This window comes from Trachurus japonicus, chromosome 6 (assembly GCF_045865225.1).
Source record: "Trachurus japonicus isolate A0001 chromosome 6, Traja_1.0".
NCBI lineage: Eukaryota > Metazoa > Chordata > Actinopteri > Carangiformes > Carangidae > Trachurus > Trachurus japonicus.
In genome coordinates this window covers 25,028,794-25,055,312 of record NC_140912.1, presented here as the reverse complement: position 1 = coordinate 25,055,312, position 26,519 = coordinate 25,028,794, and the positions used below count along the sequence as shown (strand labels likewise).

The 26,519-nt window shown below is 43.8% G+C and overlaps 1 protein-coding gene across 2 annotated transcripts in view; it reads left to right on the top strand.

Annotated features, from left to right (window-relative positions):
• Window positions 1-1,652: 1,652 nt before the first annotated feature.
• cecr2 (CECR2 histone acetyl-lysine reader) overlaps window positions 1,653-26,519 on the top strand; it is a 37,378-nt gene continuing 12,511 nt past the window's right edge. Inside the window, exons 1-7 of one of the 2 annotated variants that reach the window (XM_085779953.1) lie at window positions 1,653-1,935; window positions 18,313-18,407; window positions 20,610-20,793; window positions 22,135-22,262; window positions 22,510-22,593; window positions 23,123-23,190; window positions 23,362-23,522. In XM_085779953.1, the coding sequence (XP_085636079.1) occupies window positions 1,816-1,935; window positions 18,313-18,407; window positions 20,610-20,793; window positions 22,135-22,262; window positions 22,510-22,593; window positions 23,123-23,190; window positions 23,362-23,522 (840 nt within the window). In that variant the 5' untranslated portion in view covers window positions 1,653-1,815. Of the gene's footprint in view, window positions 1,936-18,312; window positions 18,408-20,609; window positions 20,794-22,134; window positions 22,263-22,506; window positions 22,594-23,122; window positions 23,191-23,361; window positions 23,523-26,519 lie in introns of both variants that reach the window. The other variant, XM_085779952.1, reaches the window with a different exon arrangement.

The window sequence follows — 26,519 nt, the reverse complement described above, 5'->3', positions numbered from 1 at the left end:
CAGCACTCTCCAACACTGTCATCAAAACACTATATGAGGGAATATCGTTGGAGGAGTGGCGTTCATATTAGGTCAATTTAGGACTTTTTTTTTTCATTCATCTGTACAGCAGAGGCCTAAATGTAATCTTGATTTTAAAGAGGAGTTTTACACGTGTATTTATTTTACTATAACCTCTAAGCTGTAAAATCTACCTTTACTCGGAAGGAAATGTATCATAGCAAATTTTGGTCAAGTAAAATTTTGCCAGGTACATGCCTGTCGTTAAAGTTACCGTGGACACAATACAATTGAAATAGTATGTACTGTATATTGCTCCTAACTGAGAATCGATACAACTCATTAGCTTCCCTCTTGCACCACCTTTACGCCAAAATGTCAACTTGCACATTTACTAATTCTTTCTAATAATCTTGTTTCATGCCATTGAAGCTTCATAGGGAGACCATTACCTTGTCTCTAGTGCCACCCTCAGGGCAAACACTAAATTTTTTGTGCAAATATGTAGTGTAATAAATCTGCAACCTCTGTTTGTTGAATGGGTTTTTTACCTTTTGGATTTTAATAATGATATATTACTAGGCATATATGATCAAGAGCTTTATAAATAAAATGTTTTTTTTGTTTCTTTTACTTGTGGTTGATTTCCTTATTGCCACTGATAAGGTTTTCACTCCTGTCTGTTTACGTAAATGTCTACAGGATTGTGCAAAATGTACCAAACCAGTATGCACCGAACTTGGTGCAAGGGATGTGGCACTGGCCCAGTACTAGCCCATGGATCATTAACAGCTAATTTGATTACTTTTTTCGTTTATATGGCATCAGATTTTGACTGACTGTCACACTATGGTAATGTGTGTTAATGTGTGCTTTTTATCCCCATGCCAAACATCAAAAATAGTATTAGAAACATAGGTCTGATAGTTTATGGTCTTGAAATGGGATAGGCTGTAAGTGGAGTAATGTGCATGAGTGTGGTGTATGTAACTCTGCCACTGGGCGCCACCACTATTTAACAGACTGCACTTTTCACACATTGCGATGGGGGGAGCCCCTGTGTAGGATATTACCCACAACATTCACAGTGTTGTTTACAAAATCAAAAAAGCACATGACAAGTTGCTGTGCCCTGAAATGATCAGACTAACGAACTTTTAGAATATAGGGGTGATTGAAAGCTGCAATTGTAATAAAATCAGATGGGCAGCTCGAAAAACATTAATCATGGGAAATTAATGGAAAAAAACATAGTAAAATGTGCCAAGTGGAAAAACTTGAAATGAGTCAAACTGGGAAATCACTCAGGCTTAAATTTAAATAAGCTACCTGGCCCACACCTGTATTAGCTTTTTAGTTGTTTATTCATTCACCATTCACGAGAATTCCCTTTAAACGGCCACAGCACTATCAACCCGGCGGGGTGTTGCTGGCTACGGACTTTTGTTACTTATGACGAACAGACCAATCCGATTGCACACATGTTCGCCAATTGTCGTTTATTGTCCCTATAGATTAACAGACTCGGCAGTAGAAAGTCATCTTGTGCTCACACATAGTATTAAAACATAACAGCTAAGCAGTTAACTCCCCTCTCTCTGTCGCGGAGTGGTATCGCCCTCCCCATCTGTTCAGCTCCGGTGAGACTGATTGAAACAGATTGTAGCGCTCCGCGGGTCGCAATGGCAACTGTCCGGACAGGACGGCACCATCAAGTTTTGTCGTGTTTGTAATGCCAAGGAGAAAGTATAAGTCGCTGAGGAAACTACTTTCTAATGTGACACACACAGGTCACACAATTTCTCCAGTCCGAAAATGTCCCAGGGATGTACAGTTTCTGTGGAAGAGATCCAGTCTTGGTGGGAAGTCCCCGCCATAGCCCACTTCTGCTCGCTGTTCAGGACGGCGTTCAACCTGCCAGACTTTGAAATAGAGGTAATTTAAAAATTATGGTGGCTTTCAGTCACATGAACCTGTTTCATTGCGGAAATGAAAAGTTGTTTGTGTCAGCTTTTTTGTCTGCGTGGTGTGTGTGAGTATGTTGTGTGTGTTTCTGTAACCAGCTTAGCAGTGCTCTCTGAACTTTTCATACGTTAACGTTACTAAGGCAATCCTGTTAGGTAACGAGCTAGCCCAACTCGTTAGCACACACAGCTAAAAGCTAGATGTAATAACTAACCTTTTGGTCTCTCAAGTTGAGAAGAGAGAGAGAAAAAAGAAGCGTCAGCTATATAGAGCACCGATAATATACTTTTATGGTCCAGTCAGTGTTCATAGTAACGTTACGGGTTTTTCATTGGCTAAAGGATGCTGAGTAACTTAAGAGGAGCAGAACCATGTGCCACTCGTTTGTTTTCATTTAGACAGAGCCTCATGTTTGTGTTGAAGAGCCACCCTATAGTTGTGACCGCTTACACAAAAAGTACGTGGGTGAAACGACAACGATATGCATGAGAGGGAAAGTTACAAAAAAAGATGTGAAACTTGTGGATAATGTGTGTAGGCTGTGTGTGTGTAGGGGGAGGGGGGTGGGGGGTAATCTGATTTAGGTCATATTAATAAATTTGTGTATTGAGTGGAAAGCCGTGCCACAAAGTGGACTTGCTGTGATCAGTATTTTTGTCCTGTTTTTGCATTTGTGTTTATTTTTATGTCAGATAAAGTTAAGTTCATGGCGTGAGGTTCGAGTTTATTGTCTTGGAGTTGCAAGCCATCTGGCTTGAGTAGCCATAGGGACGCAGATGCTGCTCACGCATTGTTTGCTTGCTCGCCCCCAAGTCCCGTTTTTGTTGCAAGAAGAAGCGGTGGTGCAAACGTTTGTTTCCCGATTTCACTCGGCTAAAAGAAGTCCGAGATCTGAAACCATCCACCAGCGCTTTATTCAATCCCCGAATAAACGGAGTTTATTACATCGCGATCTCATAAATCAACTTTATCACTCGACACCCCCCTCCGCCCCCCCAAACCCACCTCCTTTTTTTTGCTCTTTGAAATGTATTCTGAGTTTTTCAGAGGAGCTCATTTCAACATACATCTATTCAAAGTGTTACATCTTGAGTTAATGGAGATTGTTCCGTCCTTCGAAGAATGATTGCACTTTAAAGAAATTGGTAAGGTCAACATCACGCATCAACAGCCTCCATCATTCATTCATCCATCCCCACCCCCTTCGAGAGAGAAACACGCGCAGGCATCGCTTTGTTATTAGACGAGGTGCAAGCCAGATGGGAGGGGAGGGGGGGATCGCACTACGCTTAGTTTACATGAAAGTTGAGGGTGTTGTACTGTTGTTTTCACTCATTTGGATGGATTTGGATTCACGCAAATAGTATAATGCATATCGACGCCAATATTGAGTCTATCCAGCTGCCTGGTGTTTACATTACAAACGTATTTGTAGGTCAGCCGTTTCTCTTTAACAAGGGTCGTTCTGCTGCTCCTCAGCACAAATGATGTATTTGTCTTCAACCACATCACTGAGCAGATCACATGTGCGGATACACCCCTTCAGCTGGACTTCAGGAAATATTGAGATTGATGTTGTAATCCTTTACTTTGACATCTTAATCAAATGCACAAGTGTTGAAGGTTATCGCTCCTTTTGATCATCTATAAAAATCATCTGCAGCTGCAGTTGTCACAAGTGTTGGATAGTAGGTGGTAATAGTAGAAGCTGTTAAGTCTTTGATTGAAAGCTGGTGGAAAGTAGATGGTGTGTTCAAGGAAAAATTGGCAATTGTGTCAGTGGAACAAAAAGTGTCAATTCTGAAACCTCTGCCTCACATAAATTGTGTTGGGTGGTAGAAACTACAAGCAGAACACATGGAAGGAAGCCCATCTGATCTTATTTGACACTTATTTGTGATATCAGCACTTATCACAACACCGCATAAATATTGGAAAACCCTGCCATTCACTGGGACATGGGATGGTTGTGAACTGTATCGATTCAGCTTCATGGCATTTGTGAATCATATGCAAAATGTTTCTTTGAGTGTCAGATTTGCACTGACGTTATGAGCATTTGGATTAAACACACAGTAAACTTTATTTTGAGAGTGTTTTTTATAAAAGCAAAGGTGACGATTCAACAATAGTGTAATGAATGTAGCAGGCTTCTTTCTTAGCTTGTGGTGTACTACTAATCCAGTCCCTTTTTTATACTAGCAAGTTTAAATCGGACTTAATCTTCAGTGGCTGTGTTTATATAGAGACTTTTGTTCCACTAATAATAAAGATAAGCGCTCAGTCAGAATTGAGCTCATACAGTACGTCCAATCCTGTCACTTGTGTGTACCGTCTGGCACCGGGCTGTTGTATAATTCAAAAGCACAAAATGCATCTAAACTAAACAGTGAGTCTGGCTGTTCGGCTCTCATCCATCACCCCATGTTGTTGAGAACTGGGTCCTGATATTGGACACATTCATCCATCCTCTCATGAAAAGCACACCACTTCTCATTGTGGCAACAAGTGTGCAGAGTGCTTGGAGCTCTAATTACACCTGTGTGCACTTTTCCATTTGTTGCGTAAAGCAGGCTTTTGGACAAATGCCAGCTTTAGGGTGTTATAAAATTAGGTGGCAGACAACCTTAATCAGACCTTCTCTCTTTTGCACGGTATATACCAACAGGAAGAGATTCCACACACAACTCTACCGTTTGCATAATAACAACATCAAAGGAATAAACTGACACTGTCCTGTCTGATTTGTCAGTTTTTTTGTTGTCCTGTCTGTCGCTTTGATCTCTGCGATGAACTGACCAGTTTGACTTGTGGTGCTCCAGTGACGGTGAATGGGTAACCGCCTAACTGGGCATTTGGATCATCCAACATGCTTACTTTCTGAGGACTTGGTGTTTTAGAAATAGGAGGAAACTGTCACGCAGCGCAGCAGACATGTTTGTTTTGCGTAATGCCACATACCAGCAGCAAGTAAAGCTGGCCCGGGCACTGTCACGAGTCAGACACCGTGGCCAGTTCTATTTTTTTTACTTTCTTCCGCTTTGATTTGTATAGTCAAGGTTAATGGAAATTGTCAGTCAGTGTGATTTTGAAACCGGCTTGAAGTTAATTATCTTTTGTCTTCCGCTCTCTGAGAGGCTTCTCGCTGTGCCGGTTGTTGGGTGATGTCAGTCAGTTCCAGTTCCCTTCTCTGGATGTGCAGGTTAAATTACCCAAGAATCAGGGGTTGGGATCGGGGGCAGGAAGTGGCTGTCATTGGTCATGACGGAGTGGGGGGCGTCGAGTGATTCCACTCTGGTCTGGGCTTCAGTGTCAACATTGTCTTACATACCATCAGTCCTTCTTTGTGGACACAGTGTCTTAAATTGGCTGCTGTCGACCTGTGTCAGGCTTTGCCACCAGGCCTCTATATTACACAGTAGAGGTTAATGTGTCCACTGTCAGTGGGCCTCTTCAGGTTTCTTTTTCATTTCAGATGTCAGCTATAAGAGGCAGTGTGGGCCATGCGCGTACCACCACATCATTGTTTTTTTTTTGTTTTGTTTTGTTTTAGGAGCTCAACTGTAATCAGATTCAGGTCTGTTTCCCTATTTCATCACAATGCTGACATTACAATGTAGTGTTTTTGAGATTCAGGGAAAGCATAAACGCATATGGAGAGGTCAGGGTGCCAGAGACTATACTGTGTCACAGGAACACCTGCTTTTCTCTGATAATGGACACTCCTGTAATGAATGCCACATTTTACACTAGCCTATACACTGTTTCTGTATCCTGTGAAACTGCCACCAGGATGGATATTGACAAACTCAGTGATCCAGTCCATCAGTGCTGCTGCGGTACGGTTGGGGCAGCTCTTTTCATTCTGCGCTGCTGGTCAGTGATAATGAAGCCCCCCCCCCCACCAACCTCCAATCTCCTTGGCTAGCCTTACAAAACAGCCCCCTGCACATTGTTCCTAGGCTGATACACTTCACTGTCACTGGTTTCCACTTTCCTCGGCCTGTACGAGGCAGGAAGCTGGGAAGGTTGTGTGTATATACAGCATGTGTGCGTGTGTGTTTGAGAAAGTTGAGTGGATGAGATGGAGAGGAAAGAAAGAACAAGTGGGAGGGAAGGGAAAGGAGGGGACGTCAAGAAAAGCGTCCTAAAGATGGAAAGTGAGGAAGTGAAAGGACATGAGCATGAAAAGTACAAGAGGGTGATCTCCAGGAAGACGGCTCAGGGTCAACATGGCTGGCTGTCCCCGCTCGCAGGCCTGGCTTTTTGTCTCTGCGGCGTATGCTTGATTTCTTGGCTATGTATCTGTGAAATGATGCCTGAAATCCCTCAGCCAACAGACGCTACAGGCCCCTGTTGCTGGATCCTCAACGATGTGCCGTTTATTGCCAGACATGGCCCCTCATGCCAGGGACCTTTGTCCCCTGTCATCTTCCCACTCCATGCTCTGCTGGCAGCCTGTTTGGCACATCGTCATGCATATATTCCATGTATCTTCATCATCTGCTTGTCATCTATCTATGTTGTGCGTGCGTGTGCTTCTCCCTGGAGATGGTCATTGTTTGTGAAGTGGCGAGGAGCTAAGACTCTTGAGAATTTACAGACCCTCATGTCAGACCTGTGGCTTGTATTTTTTTTTTTACCCAATACCATTTACAAACATAACCATTTGCATTTGTCATAGTGATGTGAATATGAGTATATATTCAACAGTTTTGAATCTAAAAAATATAATTTTTTTGCTATTGAGTGTCGGTCGGACCTTAGATTTAAAAGTTTGTTGCTTGTGCAAGAACAGCTGTTGTTTTACATCAGGTCTGGTCACACCCCAGAAGACCTGCAGGCTCACACGACGCGGGGGGTCATTGCCACCCCGGTGTGAGAAGGATGGCACCTGCTGCTCCCACATGCTGTGACTGAGCAAATTCCACATGTGTCAAATATATTTGATATTCAAAAGGAATCTCGCCGATTGTGTCACTCGGCTCAATGACGTCTCATCAGGAATTGTCATCGGCAATTTTATATGCTGCCATGGAAGAAAAGAAAGGAACCACATTTGTTTCTTGCACTGTTTGATGGCAAAGCAAGTCAATTTTATTTTTATAGCCCATTTTTTCAAACAGTTTGTCTCAAATGGCTTTACATAGCATCATAACAACATCCTCTGCCCATAGACCCTCACATCGACCGAGGAAAAACTCCCAGGAAAACCATTTTAACAGGGAAAACTTGGAGAAACCGCAGTGTGGGCAACAGAGGAGGGATCCCTCACCCAGCCCGCAGACTTGCAATAGATGTTGTATACAGACAAGAAAACAGTGTATAGCACATGCAAAACATGGAAATGTTAACCAGAGCTGACGAAGGCTGGAACTTGTTGTTCCACGTCGACATCAGTAAGACTTAATTTTGTGTGTGTTGATTTGCTTATGGTGGCTTCAGGCAAAGAACTCTGTCATTTAAGTTGTTTTTTGGTCTCCGTTGTTTGTCGTTCTTCTTTAGCACCCTTCCACAAAGCCAGCCTTTTCCTAATCCCTAAAAGTTGTTGTTAAACTCTTCTACCTAGCCTAGTCTGAACCTTTAAAGTCCTCACACGCCCACACAGGTATTTTCACCTATGTTGCCTGATTAGACCTCTTGTCAGGACTTTGTGGGCGTGTACAGGCTTAACTTGACTGGCAGCTCCCTCACTCTACTGTGTTTTTTTTTTTCTTTACACCTGCCAGGGTTGGACAGTTTATACCATAATTTGGTTTGTTGGGGCATTGTCATTGTTTCATCATCAACCTGACTCACTGTGTGATGAGTCAGAGTAACTGAAAACACCTGTATGGGTGTGTAGAGCCTTCAGGATGTCGGTAAACATTTATTCTTTTTTTTCCCCTGCTCCTGTTGAGTGATTGTGTATCCTCTCACTCATCGTCATCTGTCCAAGGACGATCCTCCCTGTCTACCTCCCCCACCAGCCCCGTCCTCACTTGTTCCAGTACCCCATAACCATTAGCAGTCCCTGTACCCCATCCCCATCCCCAGCCCCTTCCCCAGCCCCAGCAGCCTCCCTGTCCCTGAGCCTCAGCCCCTGGCATCACCATGACTAAACCCCAGATGGTGGTTCTTTCTTTCCCTTCCCCCTGGAGGCTGGAGGCTCTTCGCTCTGACTGGGTGCTAGCTACTGCTGCTGCGGCTGCTGCTGCTCCTGCAGCCCTGCTGGGGAGGGGGCTGCTGTGTTTTTCTTTTTTTTTTTCTTCTGTAAAGCCCCCAGTGCGATTGTAAAAGAAGATTTAGTCCTATTAGATCTGGTAAATAAGCGAGAGCAGGCGGCCTGTGAGCACGTCCTTGTTTCTGTTGTCTACAAAGCAAATGGATTAACAAGGGGAATAGGATCAAGGCTTAAGTGTTGCTCCATCATGGCCCAACTTCAGACAGCCACACACTCTTTGCCGATCCCCCCAGTTTTTGTGGATTATAACCGAAAGATAGCAGTCACTTAATGTGTGTTGCCTGTCTGGCCTCAATTAGGGGGCTTTGATGCAAGGGCCAAGGTTGGTTGTGTGGTGAAGATGTGTGGCAGCATATCATCAAAAGGAGGTTTAAATTAGTTCTTTTTGTGTGTGATATCTTGTCATTCCTCACCGGGAATCAGTCATTTGCGGCTGAAATGACACGTTTACCTTGGACCTTGGCCTGCTTTTTTCCTTTTATTGTCAATTCCAGAGAGAAGATAGCACTGCTCCCCCCCTCTCAACATCAACAATGATCTATTCTCATACCAGATCTACACTGCTCACTCATCCCTTGCATCCTTTTCCCTTTCTTCCCTTCTTGTCCCACCCACTGACACATCCCCAGCTCAGCCCTTCTTACAGCTTCACACACACCAACCTCTGACACTTGTCCTTCCCAGATCAGACCACAACATAAAGCCTCCTAAACTTTTTCACACTCTGTGAATGAATACCCCCTCCAAGATCAAGAACCATTTTTGCATATGTCTCTTTTTTTAATGCCCTCCCTTACTAGCACTCGCTGCGAGGGAAGCTTTCTAAGAGGCTGCTGCCCCTCCCCCCAATTGTGATTGACAAGTGAGAGCAGAAGTACATGCATCAGATGGTTTCACATGGGGAGTGTGTGCACAGAGGGGGAGGTGGAGGGGGCACATACACTGGGGTTTGTTTCAGCCAGCTCCATTGTTGCAGCTCCCCATGGTTCCCTCTCTCTGTCTCCAGTCTGGGGCGGCATCCCATCCCTCCACTGTTGCTCTCTCCCTCTGTGTGTATCTGCAGCTTGTTATTATGAGGCAGAGATGAGGAGAGTGAGATGACAACTTCACCAAACCAGGTCTCATCCACTGGGAGCTCTGGGAAGCTCACTGGTTTAATGTCAGTGCGTGTGCACTGTGCAGCCTGCCAAGAAGCATCGCTTTCTGCTGTGTTGGTGCGTGTCTGTGTCTTTATGACTCAACATTACAGTAAGAGGAGGTAATAAAGAGAAAGGTCTATTCTGGAACATGTTGTCATTTGCTCCTATAGAAAACAGTGAGTAGGCACAGAAACTCCTACCATGCAAGGAAAGCGGGAGAACTGAGGTGTCGCAACGTTGTCTACAGATTGGTTTGAGAGATGCAGCAAGCAGAATCGAGAGGGGGTCTGGATATATGAGGTTTGCTGAATACATAGATTTCATTAGAAGGGGCTTAAATAAAAAGAAAAAACTGTGCTTGGCACTGAACTCTCAAACCCAGCACATCTCTTTACACTGTTTGTTTTCAAAATGTTAACTGTCCATCCATTCATTTTCTGACGCTCAGCAGCAGGTGTCGGATACCAGCAGCAGCAGAGTAAGCAAAGTAACATTAACTAGAAGTAAAAAAAAAAATATGTAGGCTGTTCCTCAGCTTTTGTTACTGGCAGACTTATGACACAGTAGTTTGGAAATATCAGGCCGAAATAAAGCAACGTGTAGGGCCGTCGTTACACTTCAATGAAATACAATGCAGGAAATCCTGTTTTTGTAATTGCTCTGATGGTTTGAGAGCTTATCATTTTTCCAACCACAAGTTATTGAGCTGACAGTCAGTTTACCTGTGATTCTCCTGACTCCCAGGTGAATAGTTGAAATGTGGCATAACTTCCATGTATTTGATTAGCTGACAGTAACTTGTCAGCAAAGGCTGCACTCCAGCAGAAGCTTGTTAGACCACCTGTTTTTTTGTTTTTGTGTTGTTGTGTTTTTATTTTTGGCTTGACAGGGGTCGTCTGTATTGGCACCCTTGTTACATCATGGAGTGGCCTCATTCAGATGAATTAGGAGGCTGTTTTTTTTGTTTTGTTTTGTTTTTTCGCAGAGGTCAATCTGAATGTGTCCAGAGCGCCTTGGGAGCTTTGCGCCGTTGTTTGGGAATGTCAGGACCTTGACACGCTAGGCTGACTTCAAAGAAATAGAGCCAGCGAGACTCAATGCTGTGTCACCACACGTCTTCTGTTAAATGTTGCATTTAAACACAGCGCAGATACTATTGCAGCATGAGCAGAATACAATTTGAAAATTCGCCTGCTTGAATAAATGCGCTAGAAAGTTAAGCTTCACGTCACTGGTTGAGTAGGCGAAGCAGCCAGTCACACGTCGCTCTCTTCATACTCCTATGATGACAGTTGAGTATTCTGGGGGTAAAAATAAGTCTTGAGTGCTGCTTTCCTACTTGTGAACTCAACCATCATCTAAGTAATGTAGCAAGTGATACATTACGTCATTCTACTATGCCACTTTCAGTTCTGCCCCTGTGTAGTAGCGTTTCCTCCACACGTATCTTTGTTTTTATCTCCTAAGGCTGCCTGCAAGTCATCTACACATCATGTTTCTCCTTTTTTCTTTTTAAGCCTCTACAACCACACTGGTCGGGAACCTTTTTATTTTTTCTCCCCAGGGCCAGCTGGCTGAATTTTAACTATCTGTTTGTATGTGTATGTACACATATATACTGGTCCCTGTTTATGTAGTCAGACAATAGGACCACTGGGATGTCAGCTGAAGCAGGAAGCTCCCATTTTCTATGAGGAAGTTGATGATGTGGCTTCCTCAGAGCTTGCAGTTGAGCCATGAGATGTGCTGCTTTTGCAGTGGGTGGCCTCCCATCTCCTGTGTTTAATGATCCTCCTCACCCAAATAGCCAGAGAGCCGGGCCAAGGCAAAGGGTCTCCGTCTGTTTGGAGCGACCCCGGGCCCAGAAGGATCTGTCCACTGTCCCATCTCTTTACAGCCCCAGCCACCTGTCCCACCTGGCCATGACCATGACACTGTAACAAAACCTTGACTCAAAGTTGAATCTGACCTTACAGCTGTGTGGTCTTTGAGCTATATTTAGTGTTTGTGGCCGCTCCTACACGCTGTTGTGGCTGCTTTGGTCCAACCTGTAGCTATTCTTCCTCCTCACATGTCTTTGTGAACAAATGGTGTCCTTCGCCTGGAGGCTCTAATTGTGAGAATGCGTCAAAGCGCCAATTGTGGCAGAAGTGGAGGACGCAACTCCTCACTGTGGCTCGAACAGACATGTTGTAAATCAGGAATGACTATGCAGACAGATCAGCCAACAACAGGTTCTTGTTTTGATGCAGTCAGTCAGATATATCTGGCAGTAACTCAAAGATGCTGATGCTTTCCTCTGATGATCAGATGAACAGTACATCCTGAGGATGCGAGGGCGTTTTCCTGTGGTGTTATGGCTGTGTGTGCGTGTTTGTCATATGGCAGGAGGTGGTTACGTGTGGGGGTGGAGGGTGTTGTCAGATGATGGCTCCTGAAGGAACCATGTGTGAGCTGAAAGTGGGAGGGGAGTGGGGGAGGAAGAAATAAAGAAAGAAGCAAAGGAGAGGAAGAGAGGAGCCTTTACACAACAAACAGGCCTCCCTTCCCCCTCCAGCTATCCGTGCATACGTCCTCCAACTGTTGGTGATATAGACCCCGGAGGAGCTGTTAACAGCAGTGGCATGGAAAGTGTTTGCTGTGAGGGTAGCCAGAGGCCAGCCCCCTGATACTAGAGGCTCTGTGGATCTGCCACAGCCTTGGAGCTGCTGCACTGCTTATCACAACCCCTTCTCTCTCTCCCTCTCTGTCTCTTTCTCTCTCTCTGTTGCAGTTTGCATGAGCCAGGCACAAATACGCATGTTTTATTTCTGCTTTTACTCCGTCTCCCTCTGCAAATATGGTTTGTGACACATGATGGGGCCTTATTGTCCACTGAGAAAAGCACATTTCATTTTTATCTGCAAATGCAGATGGTCCACTCTGCCTTCAAGCCCTGCTGGCTGTCTAAGTTTTTTTTTTTTTTTAATATCAGTTAAGCCATGATTTCTTTTTCATTTCTTTCAAAAAGTCTGGCCCTCTCTCCCTCTCAGTTGATTCATGTCTCATATCCCATTAACGTTTATCATTCCTGGTGTTCAGTCCGTCCATATGATCCTCATCTTGAGCTTGGTATATAAAAGCCTTTGTGAATGCATGTTCATGTCACACTGAGTCCTTCTTATTAAATGGCTGTCACATCAAAACCAGATGTGTGAATACCACAGATTCACACATCTGACCCCCAGAATCGTATTAGTATGTAATAAAAGTTACGTCTCCATGACTGTTTCATGTCTCAATTCTCCTGCTTGCTGTGCATGTTTTCTATCTCCCTTGCTTTTTCACATTCTTAACCTCTTTTGTATGTCTTTGTCTTTTCCTTTCTTCTTCTTCTTTTTGTCTTTTCCTTTCTTTTCTTTCAGAGGAGTCAGTTAAATGAGGTTTAGATGTCAGTGCCATTGAATAATTTCCAGACCTAATAGCATCCCACCTATGTTTAACCAAAGCTGGGGAGAGGGTTTCAGTTTAGGGTTGACTCATTCACATACAGTGCATTTTACACAACACGCTGTTGACCTGAGTGAGGAGTTACCTGCACGCAGACCAGACAGTCTGGCTGAGATGAGCATTTTTATATGATTTTTTTTTTTTGGTGGTGGTTTTATGAGAGCTGGACTCTGGAGGGGGCGAAGGCGTCCTTTTGATGTTTCAAACAGATTGCACCAAAGACAGAGGTTATTCAAAGCCTTCTAGCTTTGGTAGATGAGACTCTAGTTGACACTGTTTGCTCATTGACTGTTGATTTCATACGATGTTTCTGATATCCTCCAACGAACCCTCACCTCTGAATTGTGAGATTTCAGTTGTAGGATATTAGAAGCAGTCCTGTGTTACATTATCAATTTCTTTTTGACAGCTTCCAGCCTACTTGACTTTGACAACACATGTGCGCTTTGGTTCTGTAACATTTACCATGAGTTAGACTAAGCATATCAGGAGTGGCTTTCATTTGTCTTCGGTGGAACAAGAAGAGCTTCCACTTGACCTTGAGGCACCTGAAGTCACATGACCGTAATGCTCTTAGCTGTCATGCTTTCTGTTGTTTTCTTTATCCATGGTACACTACTAGATTGGCTCTAAGGAGATCAATTTTAAGTTGTCACGTTGCTCGACATTGATGTAGATGGAGTGTCACTATCTTCATCTGGTGGATCTTAAAATTTCTTTCTCTTTTTTTTTTTTTTTTACACCAATAACAGAACTTGCCCTTTTGCATGTTACGTGATGCATGTCCGGTAAGAGAAAACAAGCAGCTTGTAGGCGTTCATGTGTAAATAGAGACACAAAGAATGATGGCAGGTGTAGTATGACTGTCCATCAGATAAAATGACTGCTTGAATGGCATGTTGTTTTTTTGAGTATTACAGACATTAATGGACATGAGCAACACCAGGACTTGAGCAGTAATGGTGGTAACACTTTATGATAAGTATACACTATTAAGCATTAGTTAAGCATTAAATACTGAATTCATCATTTATAACACGTGAATACTCAGTATGTAGTTTATAAACACAGTTGATGTTTTACTCATCATTGATAAGCACTACTACTAATGAGTATTCATGAGTTATAAATGAAGCATTCAGTATGTATTAATGCTTAACTAGTGCTTAGTAGTGTGTACTTATTATAAAGTGTTACCTTTATGGTTTGTGTGTCCCCACACACTCGATAAAGCTACTGTACCTTAACTGGTGAAATTACCATGTATTTTGTTCTGTTACGATTAGTGAAGGTATATCATGTAACAATGCCTTCTGAGACAAATAAAAAGTCAGCTTGGTATGCTGTTTTGACTCCATAGGTGTCGCTTAATAACTGTTTCCAGTGGCGATTTTCAAATATGACGCTAGATGCAGCTTTATTTGTTTATTTTCCTACACCAGTGGTAATTTTTGAAGAATCAGTGCCATTGGACATTCTCCTTTAGACTATGAAGAGTCTGCAGCAGCGTCCTCACTCCTCGGCTACAGTGAGGCCAACAACTGGCCTGAGTAAAGGAGGGACAATGTGTGTGGGGAGAGGAGAGATAAGGAAGGAGAGGAAAAGAATGGGGTGGAGAGAGGGTGTTGTCAGGGGAATAATAGCATGCCTCAGAGGCCCTCGCAGACACTGGGCAGCAGGACAGGGGAGTAAAATGGTGTGGAAGAGGAGAGGAATAAGAGGTTAAGCCAGTGAGAGAGGCAGAGAGAGAGAAACAGCAGGGGAGTCGGGTGAGAGAAGTGGCAAATAGCTCCGGGCTGAACTGCTGATCTCCAGTCAGGCCTTGCAGAGAGGGGCCGTGGTGATGACACACCTTTTTGACTAAGCCTTGACTCGCCCTCCCAATCTTTGTCTCGGGGAGTGTGAATATGAATGGCCTGTTTTGTTCGCAGCAGTAGCTCAGTGATAAATCTGACAGTTTGGCTCCACGATCTCTCCTCTTTGTAGCTTATCGCTTATCCAGCCCTCTTATCTCCGAGGTCCATTGATCATTAATGTCCAAGGGGCCGGGGCAGTGCACTGTGCTCGTTCTGTTGACACGTGTATGAATGAACGTGGGGAAAAGTGTGCGTTTTCCTCTGTTGTTGTTGTTGTTGACCATGTTTATTACAGATCACATCCGTGTAGTGAGTTAGTTTGTTTGTATGGGGTTATAGCCGGGGGGAAAGGCTGCCACACAGGACGGATCCAGCTGCACCGGCGTGTCCCTTGCAGCCCCTTCATCAAGCTGAGTGTTTGTTAGCAGCAGAGAGATTGGCCAGCTGGATGGATGGCTGAAGAAAGGGCACGGACACCACATTAATTCCCCCTTTTTCCTTTTGCCATCTGAGATGCTGTGTGGCACTTCAAAGGTGGAGCAGGGTGGTGTTAATCCAGGGGCTGTAACAAGCGCTCCACTCTGCTGCTGTGCTGTACTCAACTCTCCACTCTTCCCCCGGCTGTGGCCCCCAGCTTTTTTTTTTTTCTTCGAAGTGTGATCAAAGTGCAGTTTGTGTCTGATGGATGGGCTCACTCTGGCCCAGAGGCTGGCTGACAGGGGGACGGGGAAGTGGAAGGGAGCGTGACATGAGATCTCCCACCATCCTGTACACACAGAGATAGGCATACCTTCTTTTTTATCTTATTAATGATCAGAGCCCATGATTATGACAGAGCACTGCAGCTGGATTGCATATGTACATGTGAACAAGTCATGACACATGTGCTGCGAGCTTAAGCAACTGTTAAACCCTCAAGCCTGTGACTCTTAAAGCTCTGCCTGCTGTCTTAGACTGGACATGCACTAAATATGTTGTGCAGTTTGAACTGGTTGTACCAATTGTCAAGATTTGAGAACCAAGAGCATTGTTGCATACATATCAATCAGTACATTTACATGAAATTTACCTTAATCCGACTATAACTGGACAACTGAAGTGCATGTAAACGCGTTAGTCCGACTAATATCGGAGTTCTCCAACTCCAATTAAGACACGCAGATAAGATAAAGCGATTGGAAATCGATTTTCTGCAGCATGTATACACCTTAATCGGAGTTTAACTAGACAATGCATGTAACGCGTACATTACGTACAAGATTAACAAAGCTGTATGATTATCCATCTTGATGTTGTTTGAAAATGCCGGTCAGCCACCTGACTCCAGTTGTTTATTATGTGATGTAATAGGTCAACTGGAAAGAGGGCCATATTCACCTTCTGAAACGATGCATATCACCACCTAGTGTTGAGGAGGACGGCAGGACGCGTTCCCGTCAGTTATTCGATTTTCTCAGTTGCATGTAAACTGGGACAAGGACAGAAGTCCGATTAGACGCCAAAATCAAATTTTGAGCATACGGTAGCTCGATTAAGCTCTGCATGTAAACAAACTGAAAGTGAGAGCAGCAGTACAGTCCTGATCACTCCTTTCTCTCCACTGTAGGATGTCCAGACCCAAATGTGTTTATGTAGATTTTGATTGTGTACACAAGCAATGCCACCACTATTGTATGATTCTAATTCGATCATATGTAAAATCACTGTTGACCACTGAATCACCAGCTTGTCCATAATCAGTTTCTTTGTGTTTCTGGCCTTCCTTCTGTGGACGTACGACTGCACAAATCTGTCCGCGTGCGGTGCTCGTGTTTGACAGGGCATGACAGGAAATGGATTCTTCTTCTTCTCTGTTTTTCTGTGATGCAGGTTGGCAGTCAATATAACGCATTGTCTGCCTAGAAGGCCTTGACTGTCTTCAAAGCCCTTGTCATCGTAAACGTAAATTGTAATGTTGCTTGAGTTGTGTTGCCATTATGTGCATGCATCGTTGCCATGGCAAGGTGGGAAGTAAGGTCAGTAAATATGAAATGTCTTACTGTCTTAACACTTTAAATACCATTTGCTCTGTTCTGTGCTCTTGGCCTTAGTCTCGTGTTCACACAACAAACCCAGAACCACAGAACCTCCTGTGTTGTTGTCGTCGAATTATTCTCAAACCCATTACCGTCTGTCTTGTTTGCCATTGTCGGCACGTTGATCTGTAGGCTTTTAAATTGGTCATTAGAATGTGCTCATAAAACTTAATGAACTGTTCTTCCTTTGAGTCATGAGACTTGAGCTGATTTTTATCTTTTCTCATCAAACTCGTTTTCCTGGTATGTTTCTAAAGTAGTCTGAGTCAGGAGCAGGCTGGCGCGCGCCGCCGTCCCTGTGCGTCTGTCTTCCCTCGTGCTTTTTTCTTTTCTAATCTCAAGCAGAAACGTTCATCTTATCCTGTTTTTCAACTTCTCTCCCAACCTCCTCTCTGTCTGTCTGTCCCTCCTCCCCTCCTTCCCTTCTGTTTTTCATCGCGCTGACTTGTCGGCTCCTGGCTTCCGTCGTCCTCCGCGGCCAGGAGGTGTGTACGCTGACCTTTGGTGACCTCTGAGCTCACCCAGGTTCCTCTAGAGAGACAGACCGAGAAGAGACGAGTGAGTGCACGATAATTAAACGTGCCTCTGCGTCCTCATTTTTGACCACTTCTTTTTTTTATGTGTGTGTTCTTCTTGAAACTGAGAGGAGAGGATACCATGCAGACTAGACGTTGTTGTTTTTGTTGTTGTTGTTAGGGAGCAGTCATCAAGTGGGTTGAGGAGTGGTCAGCTGCAGGCAGCCATGTTCTTTTTTTCTCAAGAGTGACTGGTCGGGCTCGAGCCTGAAGGGGCTACTTTGCATCCTGCAAAAGGGGGCTTTAAGTGAAATGGACACTTGGCTGATGGAGCACTTTGCATTAGCATTTCTGCCCTCTCAGCCTCCTGTTCCCTCTCTCCCCCCCTCGTTCTGTTCCCCTTTGGGTGGGTATCATTGGAGAGAGCAGTGCATGCTGGGAAAGCTGCACGGGGTTGGTCAGCGGAGGAGAGGAGGGGGCACGGCTGTGTTGTAGCTCTAGGCCCCTGCTGCCTGCCATCTCTCCTTGGTTGCTTTCAGGTCTTTTAGAGTTTGCTCGGCTGGTTACTGCCGCTTCATAAAACCTGAATGGCTGAAACACAATGCCAGGCAGGAGAGGGGTCATGGCTGAACTTGAACCTCAGCTACAGCCAAACAACCACTGGCAAACCAAGAAGCCCTAATCAGACAAGTTGCAAATTCCAACCATCCCTCCTGCTGCCTGCCTCTGCCAGATTACCTCACACCGATACCAGCACTCTTACACACATCTAGGCTGAGGCCCCACTAATATAACGTTGGCTGATATATTGGCTTTTCTTTTATTATATAATCACTTACAGTTTATTTGACATGTCAAATATCACCTGTGGTCATAATTATACTTTTTCTTCATTTAAAGAGTTTATTTTTTAGTTTCCACTATTGTCCAGTGAAGCTACGGCAACATGTAGTAACTTTAGGCTTTTTGTGCCTGGCCTGTTTAAATAGAAGTACTTGCAGAGATATTTGTATGTGCAGTGACTCTAGTTTCTCCTTTCGTTGTGTCCAGGAGTTGGAGAAAGCCCTGTCAGAGCAGGACTTGGACTTCCTTGGGGACCTCATTGCCTGTCTGTTGCAGGGATGCTACCAGCGCACCGACATCACGTAAGTATCCGTATATTGTCAAAGTCTGTTGTATTTTTTGTCACTATATCCACTGCAATTGAAGGATGTCTTGAAGGATGTCTTGGCATTCTTGAATGACATACAGTCGGGTAACGTATTTTGTGTTTGCTCCATCATGGCGAGAAACCTTTGCATAAACATGTTTTCCTACGTAGTAAGTAATAATTTGTAAGTAATCATTTTTAATAAGACTAAGGAACCCCTCTAGATGTTGTTTCAACATAAAAAGCCATAAAACTTAAGAAAGAACAAGCAACTTTGATGACACACAGCTTACTGTTTAATGACCTTATAGAAGCTCTGAAACTTGCTCTGACTTGCACTGTTGAGTTAAATGCAACACACCAGGAGCTTGGTCATAATTCTGCCAGAACTAGTATTGTTTGTAAAAAAAAAAAAAAAAGTATGTAAGTAAGAGTAAGAGCTGCCAAAACAAGAATTTCCATTGACAAAATTAGTCAGAGCATGCAGGAACTGCCACAGGAAGTGTGTGTCACTGGCACTATGACTCGCTGAGCCGTCAGAGTTTACTCACCATGTGATGACTTAGAGGCTGTGGTGAAATCGTGCCCTACTATTGCTGTGATGAGTGAGAACACTTCAGCCACCGAAACTTTTATCTTCCCTGTGATCGAGGTGTGGGAGAAAGTGAGCATGTAGCAGAGGTTGTTATTCAAATCCACAGACATGCTTTATCTCTCGCAGGGCTTCCCCCTGAGTGTGTGTGCTGTACATCTCCCGCTCTAGCACATCATTAGAAAGTAGCATACTGGTACCAGTGAACTGATAAGCAAGGAGGCAGGAGTGATCCAGTTTTTTCTATCCAGGCAGTCGGTAACAGGAGGACAACCTGCTTTATTGGACTGGACAGGCGCTGGCATCCTGGGGGTGGCTGCTCAGCACTGGCCTTTCACAGAGCTGCCCTTTTCATCCGCACGTGTTAAACGCTCTGCCGGAGCGGGGGAAAGGAGGGAGGGAGGATGTCGGAGAGAACGGAGGGATAGAAAGGAGGAGAGAGGGATGGGGTAGTGGGAGGTGGAGATTGCAGCTGTGTAGAAAGTGCACACTGCTCTTTCAAGATAAGCCATATTTTCTCTCTCTCTCTCTCTCGCTTTGCCGTTTGCATAGATGCTCACCCCTGCCCCGTGCTCTTGTTCCGTTAATCTGAGTTGGGGAATAATGGTTTCAAATGAACCGGCCAGACCCGAACAGGAACCTGCATTTATTCACCATCTCCCACTCTTAGCAAAGAAACCAACAAACCAACTCTCATTCAAAGAAACTAGTCCCTTTTTCCCCCCTGTCAGCTCCACCTCCCCCGTCTATACAGCCACCATGGCAGTTTGAACTTTGTTTCTTAAGCTATATGTTACAATGGCACTAGTTGATATTGAAACCTGGCGTGTTGGCTTTGCAATGTGCACACAGCATTTGCAATTGAATTGGTTGCATTTATCCACACTGACAGAATTCAATGGACCAAAAAAACCTCCTCTCTGTATTCTGTTTATATTGTATGTTCAAATAAACATCACACAAGATCTTAAGTAGTACTTTATTACATTCCTTATGACATCATGATCTTGTAGTTATTTGTAGCAATCATTAAATAGTCAGATATTTTGAGTTAAGTCATTTTTGTGTAGCGTCAAATCATAAAAGAAGTTACACAGACACAGTCTTGCCTCGGCTGTTCAGCACCACAAACCACAGAAACTCACAGAAAGAAAGACAGACACATGTTAATCCTAACTTGTCATACTAGTAACAAATGAAGGATCTCATGGGTAAAAAGAACTGTGCAGATGCAAAAACAAACAGAAGAATAGACACTGACACACAAAGTGAGACTACCTCAAAAACAACAACAAACGATTGTGATCATACAAAGGGTACATCAACCACAAGGCCATGCATGCTGCTTCCTCTATTAGTATCGTATTAGTCATAGCACAAAGAGAATATACAGTGTTTTTTTTTTGTGAAACTGCCATGCTACAAACTTGGGCTAAATAACTGGTCAGAAAGTTTATTTTAAGATCTCCCATCTGCTTTTGGAAATGTGTTCCTGTTGTTGAAAGTTAAGCAATTTTTTTTTTTTGCGGTCTTGAGAGGCACAGCACCTGCCATTCTCACTTCCTGTCAATCTCTCCTGTTGTTGCGCTCTGCTCTGCTCTTTAGCCCCCGAGCGTTTAGCAGTTACCTGGACGACATCATCAGCTACAGGTGGGAACTGGAAGAGGGGAAACCCAACCCACTCAGAGAGGGGCCCTTCGAGAACCTGCCCCCTCGCACTCAGGTGGAGCTGCTGCACCGGCTCTGCGACTACCGCCTGGATGCTGCTGACGTCTTCGACCTGCTTAAGGTACATCACTCATAATGATCTGCTAAAACAAGTCGGACATTCGTTCTCGTGCATGCAGTTAAAGGGATAGTTCACCCAAAATTCAAATTTCACTCATTATCTACTCACCCTCATGTCGACTAAGGGTTGGGAGAAGTTTCAGAGTCCTCCGTGGCTTCTCTGAGTTACAGCGGGGCTCCGTGTAGCACTGCATGTCCATATGACGGTTGCGAACGGACACCACTTTTCTTCGTCCAAAAAGACACACCAAAAAACATCCAAATACCTCCATAGTGCTCGTCTGTAATGTCCCTCTTGTATTGACGCCCCGACATGAGAAATTGTTCTGAAAAAAATTTAATAAGTCTATGTTTTAAGCTTGTTTGTAGCGGAAGCTCCCAGTGTCTCAGTTCACTGCTTTGCCTGTGTCTGTGCAAATCTCACGCGATTTGCATTGACACCCAGTTCACGGCTCCGCAAATCGCGTGAGATTCCGGCAGAGCAACACTGGGAGCTTCCGCTCAAGCTTAAAACATAGACTTATTTAATTTTTTTCAGAACAATTTCTCATGTTGGGGCTTCAGTACAAGAGGGACATTACAGACGAGCACTATGGAATATGGTATTTGGATGTTTTTTGGTGTGTCTTTTTGGACGAAGAAAAGTGAGCTCCGTTCACTACCGTCATATGGACATACAATGCTGCACGGAGGACTCTGAAACTTCTCCCAGCCCTTAGTCGACATGAGGGTGAGTAGATAATGAGTGAAATTTGAATTTTGGGTGAACTATCCCTTTAATTTAATTTTCCTTTTTTTCTATTACACTATTTTAAAGTATGTTGTCGAGGACAGTGGTACTAAGGGTCAAGTCCTTGATTTGTTTCCACCTTTTTATGGAGGTAGTAAATCACTTTAAGGCAGTATAAGATTTTTTTATTTTTTTAATCATTAATAACTGCTGGAGTGTTTTATTGTGGGATGAGAAGATGGTGTCAATTTTATGTACATTTAAACTTAGCATAGCTCAATATCGGCTGATGTATGTGCTGTTATAAACACAGGAGTGATTAATAATAACCTGACAGTTTTATCCTCATGTTGTCTGTCAGAGCAGAGTTTTCCTCTCATATATTTTCCTTTTTTTTCTCCATCAGATAAGAGTATTTTTTTAAATAATGTATCAGATTCAGCTCCTGAATGCACTCAGTGAGATACTGAAAGCGGCTCACCTCTGAAAGATTCACAGCTGTGTAGGCAGAAAGGGCTGAATGACATCACCCACTAATGACTGAATATTTAGAAACACAGTCCTACACATGATTTAAGAAATGTAACGTCCCCACCCCCACCCGCCCCCCAGGGACTGGATGCAGATAGCCTGAGGGTGGAACCGTTGGGGCAAGATGGAGATGGAGCCCTCTACTGGTATTTCTACGGCACTCGTATGTACAAAGAGGAGCCAGTCAAGAGGAAGGCAGATAGGATCAGGTAAATACCACTGCGCAGTGTGTGTGTGCGTCTCCTTTATCTGTCCAGTACATCAAGAATGAATGATATGCCACTAGACGTGTTTTCTGTGGTTTAACTAGTGCATGCGCTAAGTGTGTAATTGCAGTTTGACAGTTGTGCTGTGCTGTTAGGGGTTAATTACAGCGTTCTCCCATTTGCAAATTACCCTCGTTAAAAGGCTGTCATTCTAAAAAGTTATTACTACTTTGTGTTGTTTTTTCAACAGCGAACCCTCTGAACTAACATTACCAGAGAAGAAGAAAAGGGGAAGACCACCAAAGAAGAGAAAGTTGGACGACCCTCTGTTGAGGTGAAAACCAATTTTGCTTGTTGTTATTGCCAACCGCATATTGTGGAGAATTCCTGTGTAGATGTGCATGTGTTGCACAGATGTACTTGTTACATCAAGAGAATACATGTATTTAACTGTTATAGCAGATGCCACGGCTCTTTGTTTTCCCATGTGGCCAATATCATATCACATATTGGTGATTTTTTTTTTTTTTTTTTGCAGTGATACATTAATAATTTCAAACACATGACCTGGAGAACCTAAAACATTTTATGATATGAAATAATTATGTTATTGGCTTTATGTTTGGTCAAGTCTTGTCTGACCTGTGGCCTGTTGCTTGATCTGAAGTAAAATAAATATAAATTGTTCCTTGGTCATAAAGTTTATAATCCTATGTTGATTACAAGTGTTTCTCAGAATTTAAAATCTATTCAGCCTAAAAGTGATGGAAGAACTGTAATTTCATTTTTTTTTACATTAGAAATATCACGTTTTTAATCTATTTGTAGCAGTTCTGGCTTTATCTTTTTTCTCTTTTTTTCAGTGAGACTGAAAGAGATGTGTCAGAAGTCAAGACAGAAAATGGAGTGGAGGATTCCCCCCCTCGCAAAGGTGACAGGATCTCAGCATTATAATCTATTTGGTTTAACCTTGTTGAGGAAATCTTTTTGTTTGTACTTTATTTACATTTTTACCAGTAGGTTCACTGACTTAATGATCTCTGTCTGCACATTTCCCTCTTTGGATCAATAAGAAAACGTTTCTCTTCTGTGCTTCCCTCAGCCCATAAGCGAGGCGCTTGGTCCCTTGTTTGTGATACAGAGGAACAGTGGGTCAGACTGGCCGACAGCATCAAGGACAAACCCTCCCCACAGGACCGCCACCTCTACCGTGTCATCAGCCAGAACTTCCTGCCTGAGATCAGCAGCATGATTGAGCACAAGGTCAGACACAAGAGAGGCATCACAATAAGCCTCCATTACAGCAACTCAAACTTTCCTCTTGAATCTACATTTACAGTCTTGTTCCACTTACATTTGTGTGATAATTAAAAGATAATATCAGCACCGTTTTCCATAAATCATAACTAGTTCCAGTTGTTACTTGGTTTTAACCTTTTTGTTGAGTTGGAAGAACAAAAGAAAAGCTTTCTCACTTCAAGCAGCCCCCTATTTTTCACTGTTCAAATAGGTGGTTATTCCGTTATCGAGCTGGAAACATGCATCACAATCTCCACTTTGCTGCTTTCATGTTCTTTCCTCCTTTTAGTTGTTGTTTTTGGGAGCCCGTCGTTTTGCATGGTGAGATGGCTGCAGGACAGGTGGTGTGAAGGAAAGCTGGTCTGTGCTTGCTCTTAATTCTGCGCACCTGCTTGGTGATGAGGTTGGCCTCGGGCCTTTAACTTAAGCCTGACCGTGGAGAGCTGCGCTATCGAGCCACTTTGGCAGAATGAGGGCACAAGTTCTGTAGTCTTGTCTTTTCTGCACTTGTCCATATGTCAGGTTATGCTCGGCTCATCTGTCTGTCGTTATCTCCCTTGGAATCTGCTCAGTGCTTATAGCAAATTATAGACGTATGGTACTCTTTTGCTTTGTCCACAGCACATGAGTTAGAGCCAACACCAGTCTTTCTTTCAGTTTGCCTTCCAACTTATGTCTTGTAACGGAGGTAATTTATTTGATTGGGTGCTACAGTTAGTCAAAGCTTGAGTAGGTCCTTTTGCTTTCTATCCTACCTTCTGTATAGTGGTGGGTGGGCTCTTTCCACCCTTGTGATATATAACCAGCACTGACTGTTGCTATAGAAACCCTCTCAGCCTTTATCCATCATCAGCAGTGAGGTAAGGAGGAATCCTGCTGGCGGTTTGATAGTGACAGAGGGGTCACTCACTTATCACAAGCGGTCAGTGGCTGAATGTGGTCTTGTCCTTCATTAACTGTACACTCAGCTCTACATCTCAAGTCACATTATATATGGCGCTCAGAAGACCCTCTGTCTATCGCTTTTCTCTGTTCAGAATATTATTTAACACAGCAGGCTGGTGGACCTTTGTTTTGCTACAGCACATAAGACGTTAAGAATGAACTGACTTCACTATTATTACAGTAAAATAAAAGAGAAATCTCTGCTTAATTGGACTTTACACAAGCAAAAGACTGAATTAAAGGAAAGTACACTCTTCTGATGTTCGTACATGCACTGATGTCAGAACCCACGCTCAAATACTAATTGTATTAATTATCTTCATTACATCAACACATTTCATTGTACTGTACACAGTTTTCTTCCTTGATTAGAGATCAAATGTGTCTTAGGCAACAAAGTGAGATCTAGCTGTCATCTTTTTTTTAATCTTTGGTACTGAATGGTGTCTAATTAAAGACTACAGATATTGTAATGTTAAAAGTATAAAAAACTTTCCATAATCCCCTTCTGCAAGTGATCAAGCCTTTAGTAATGTCTTCGAAGTATAGTCCAGTTTAAGAGAGAAAAGCCCCTGCAAACCGAGCAGCTGCAGACACACAGATAATATTTATGTGTCGAAAATACACATAAATATATCTGTCTTTATGTGGCTGTGTGCGTACAGGCGTGTCCAGCACACAATGCGTATCGTCTTTTTGAATCTCTCCTCGTCATGTCTCCTGCTGCTGTCACCAACCATTTCACGGGGCACTGACAGCGGGCTGGAGCTCACCTTGAGGCAGAGTGGAGCCTCTTGAATGACAGCTCTGCTGCGGTGCAGGATTCTCCAGACCCCTCTATGCGGTGACACCAGAGGAATTGTGTAACCCCAGGATACGGCAGTGCTTCACACTAAGGCGAGGCAGAAATGGAAAGGGAACAGAGGAGTTGTGTAGGGCAGAATAGATCAGTTTGTGAACATCTGTCTTTTTTTAAATTTGCTCTCTCTCTCAATTTGGTTTCTCTGCCCTTTCATTCCCCGCCCACACCCTTCCTCATTTGCCTTCTCTCTGCACACATATGCAAGCTTCATGAAACTAATGCATTTCTTCAGACCTCCAATAGTTATTCTATGGATGGTCAGAAGCCTGAGTGTGACGGTTATTCACAATAGTGCTTTGCTGATGAACTCTGACATGAGCTGCAGAGGTCAACCCCTGATGTAAACAGGCTTTCCAGGGATCCACTAGGTGCTCTCTGTGGACTAGTGTCTCACTCTGTCCTCTATGTGGATCACTCATACGTATAGGTTTTGACTCCAAATGACGAAAAAAGAATAATATCGTCAAAAGTTCCCTGATCTGCCAATGGGTGGTGTGACTGTCGTGGTGCTTTTTGTCCAACTTGACAGCTTGCATTTACATGCACCGCCCCCTCTAATCATTACATATGATTAGCTGAATTCCAGGGGCCACATGTGGTTTGATTTCTTTCTTTTCCCTAAGCTTGGCTGCCTGTCACCCCGGGGAAAGGTGGGGGAATGTAAGCAGCAGGGTAAAGAGGGTGACCAGGGGGCGGGGGAGGGGCGAGCAGAGCCGGTGACCTCTCAATGCTCAGTGCTTCTTCACAACTCCCCAGGGCCTGTCAGTGTGTTGGCTTGTGTGTGGTGGTGGTCCGTCAATCCATCTTGAAGACTCAATCGGTTATTTGTCCACTATATGAATTGCAGGCATTTTCACATGCAGTCTGTATGATTCACAAATCAGTCAATCCAGGAGTGAGGTTCCTACCTGGCCTTGTCCTTTTGTCTACATTTGGATCATAGATATCACATAAGGAGGATGTTCTCGGCCCAGTTCAGATCTGGCATTCACCTGTGTCTTGGGTGATCTGAACACAAATGGACATGGACAGCTCTATGCACATCAGTTCACACCTGGCGTTAGAAATACATCCCTGCCTTCATCCAGGGACCAGTTCCTTGTTCTGTATGCAAATAAACCATATGTGCTGCTGTTGTTTTTAGGCAGTCCGAC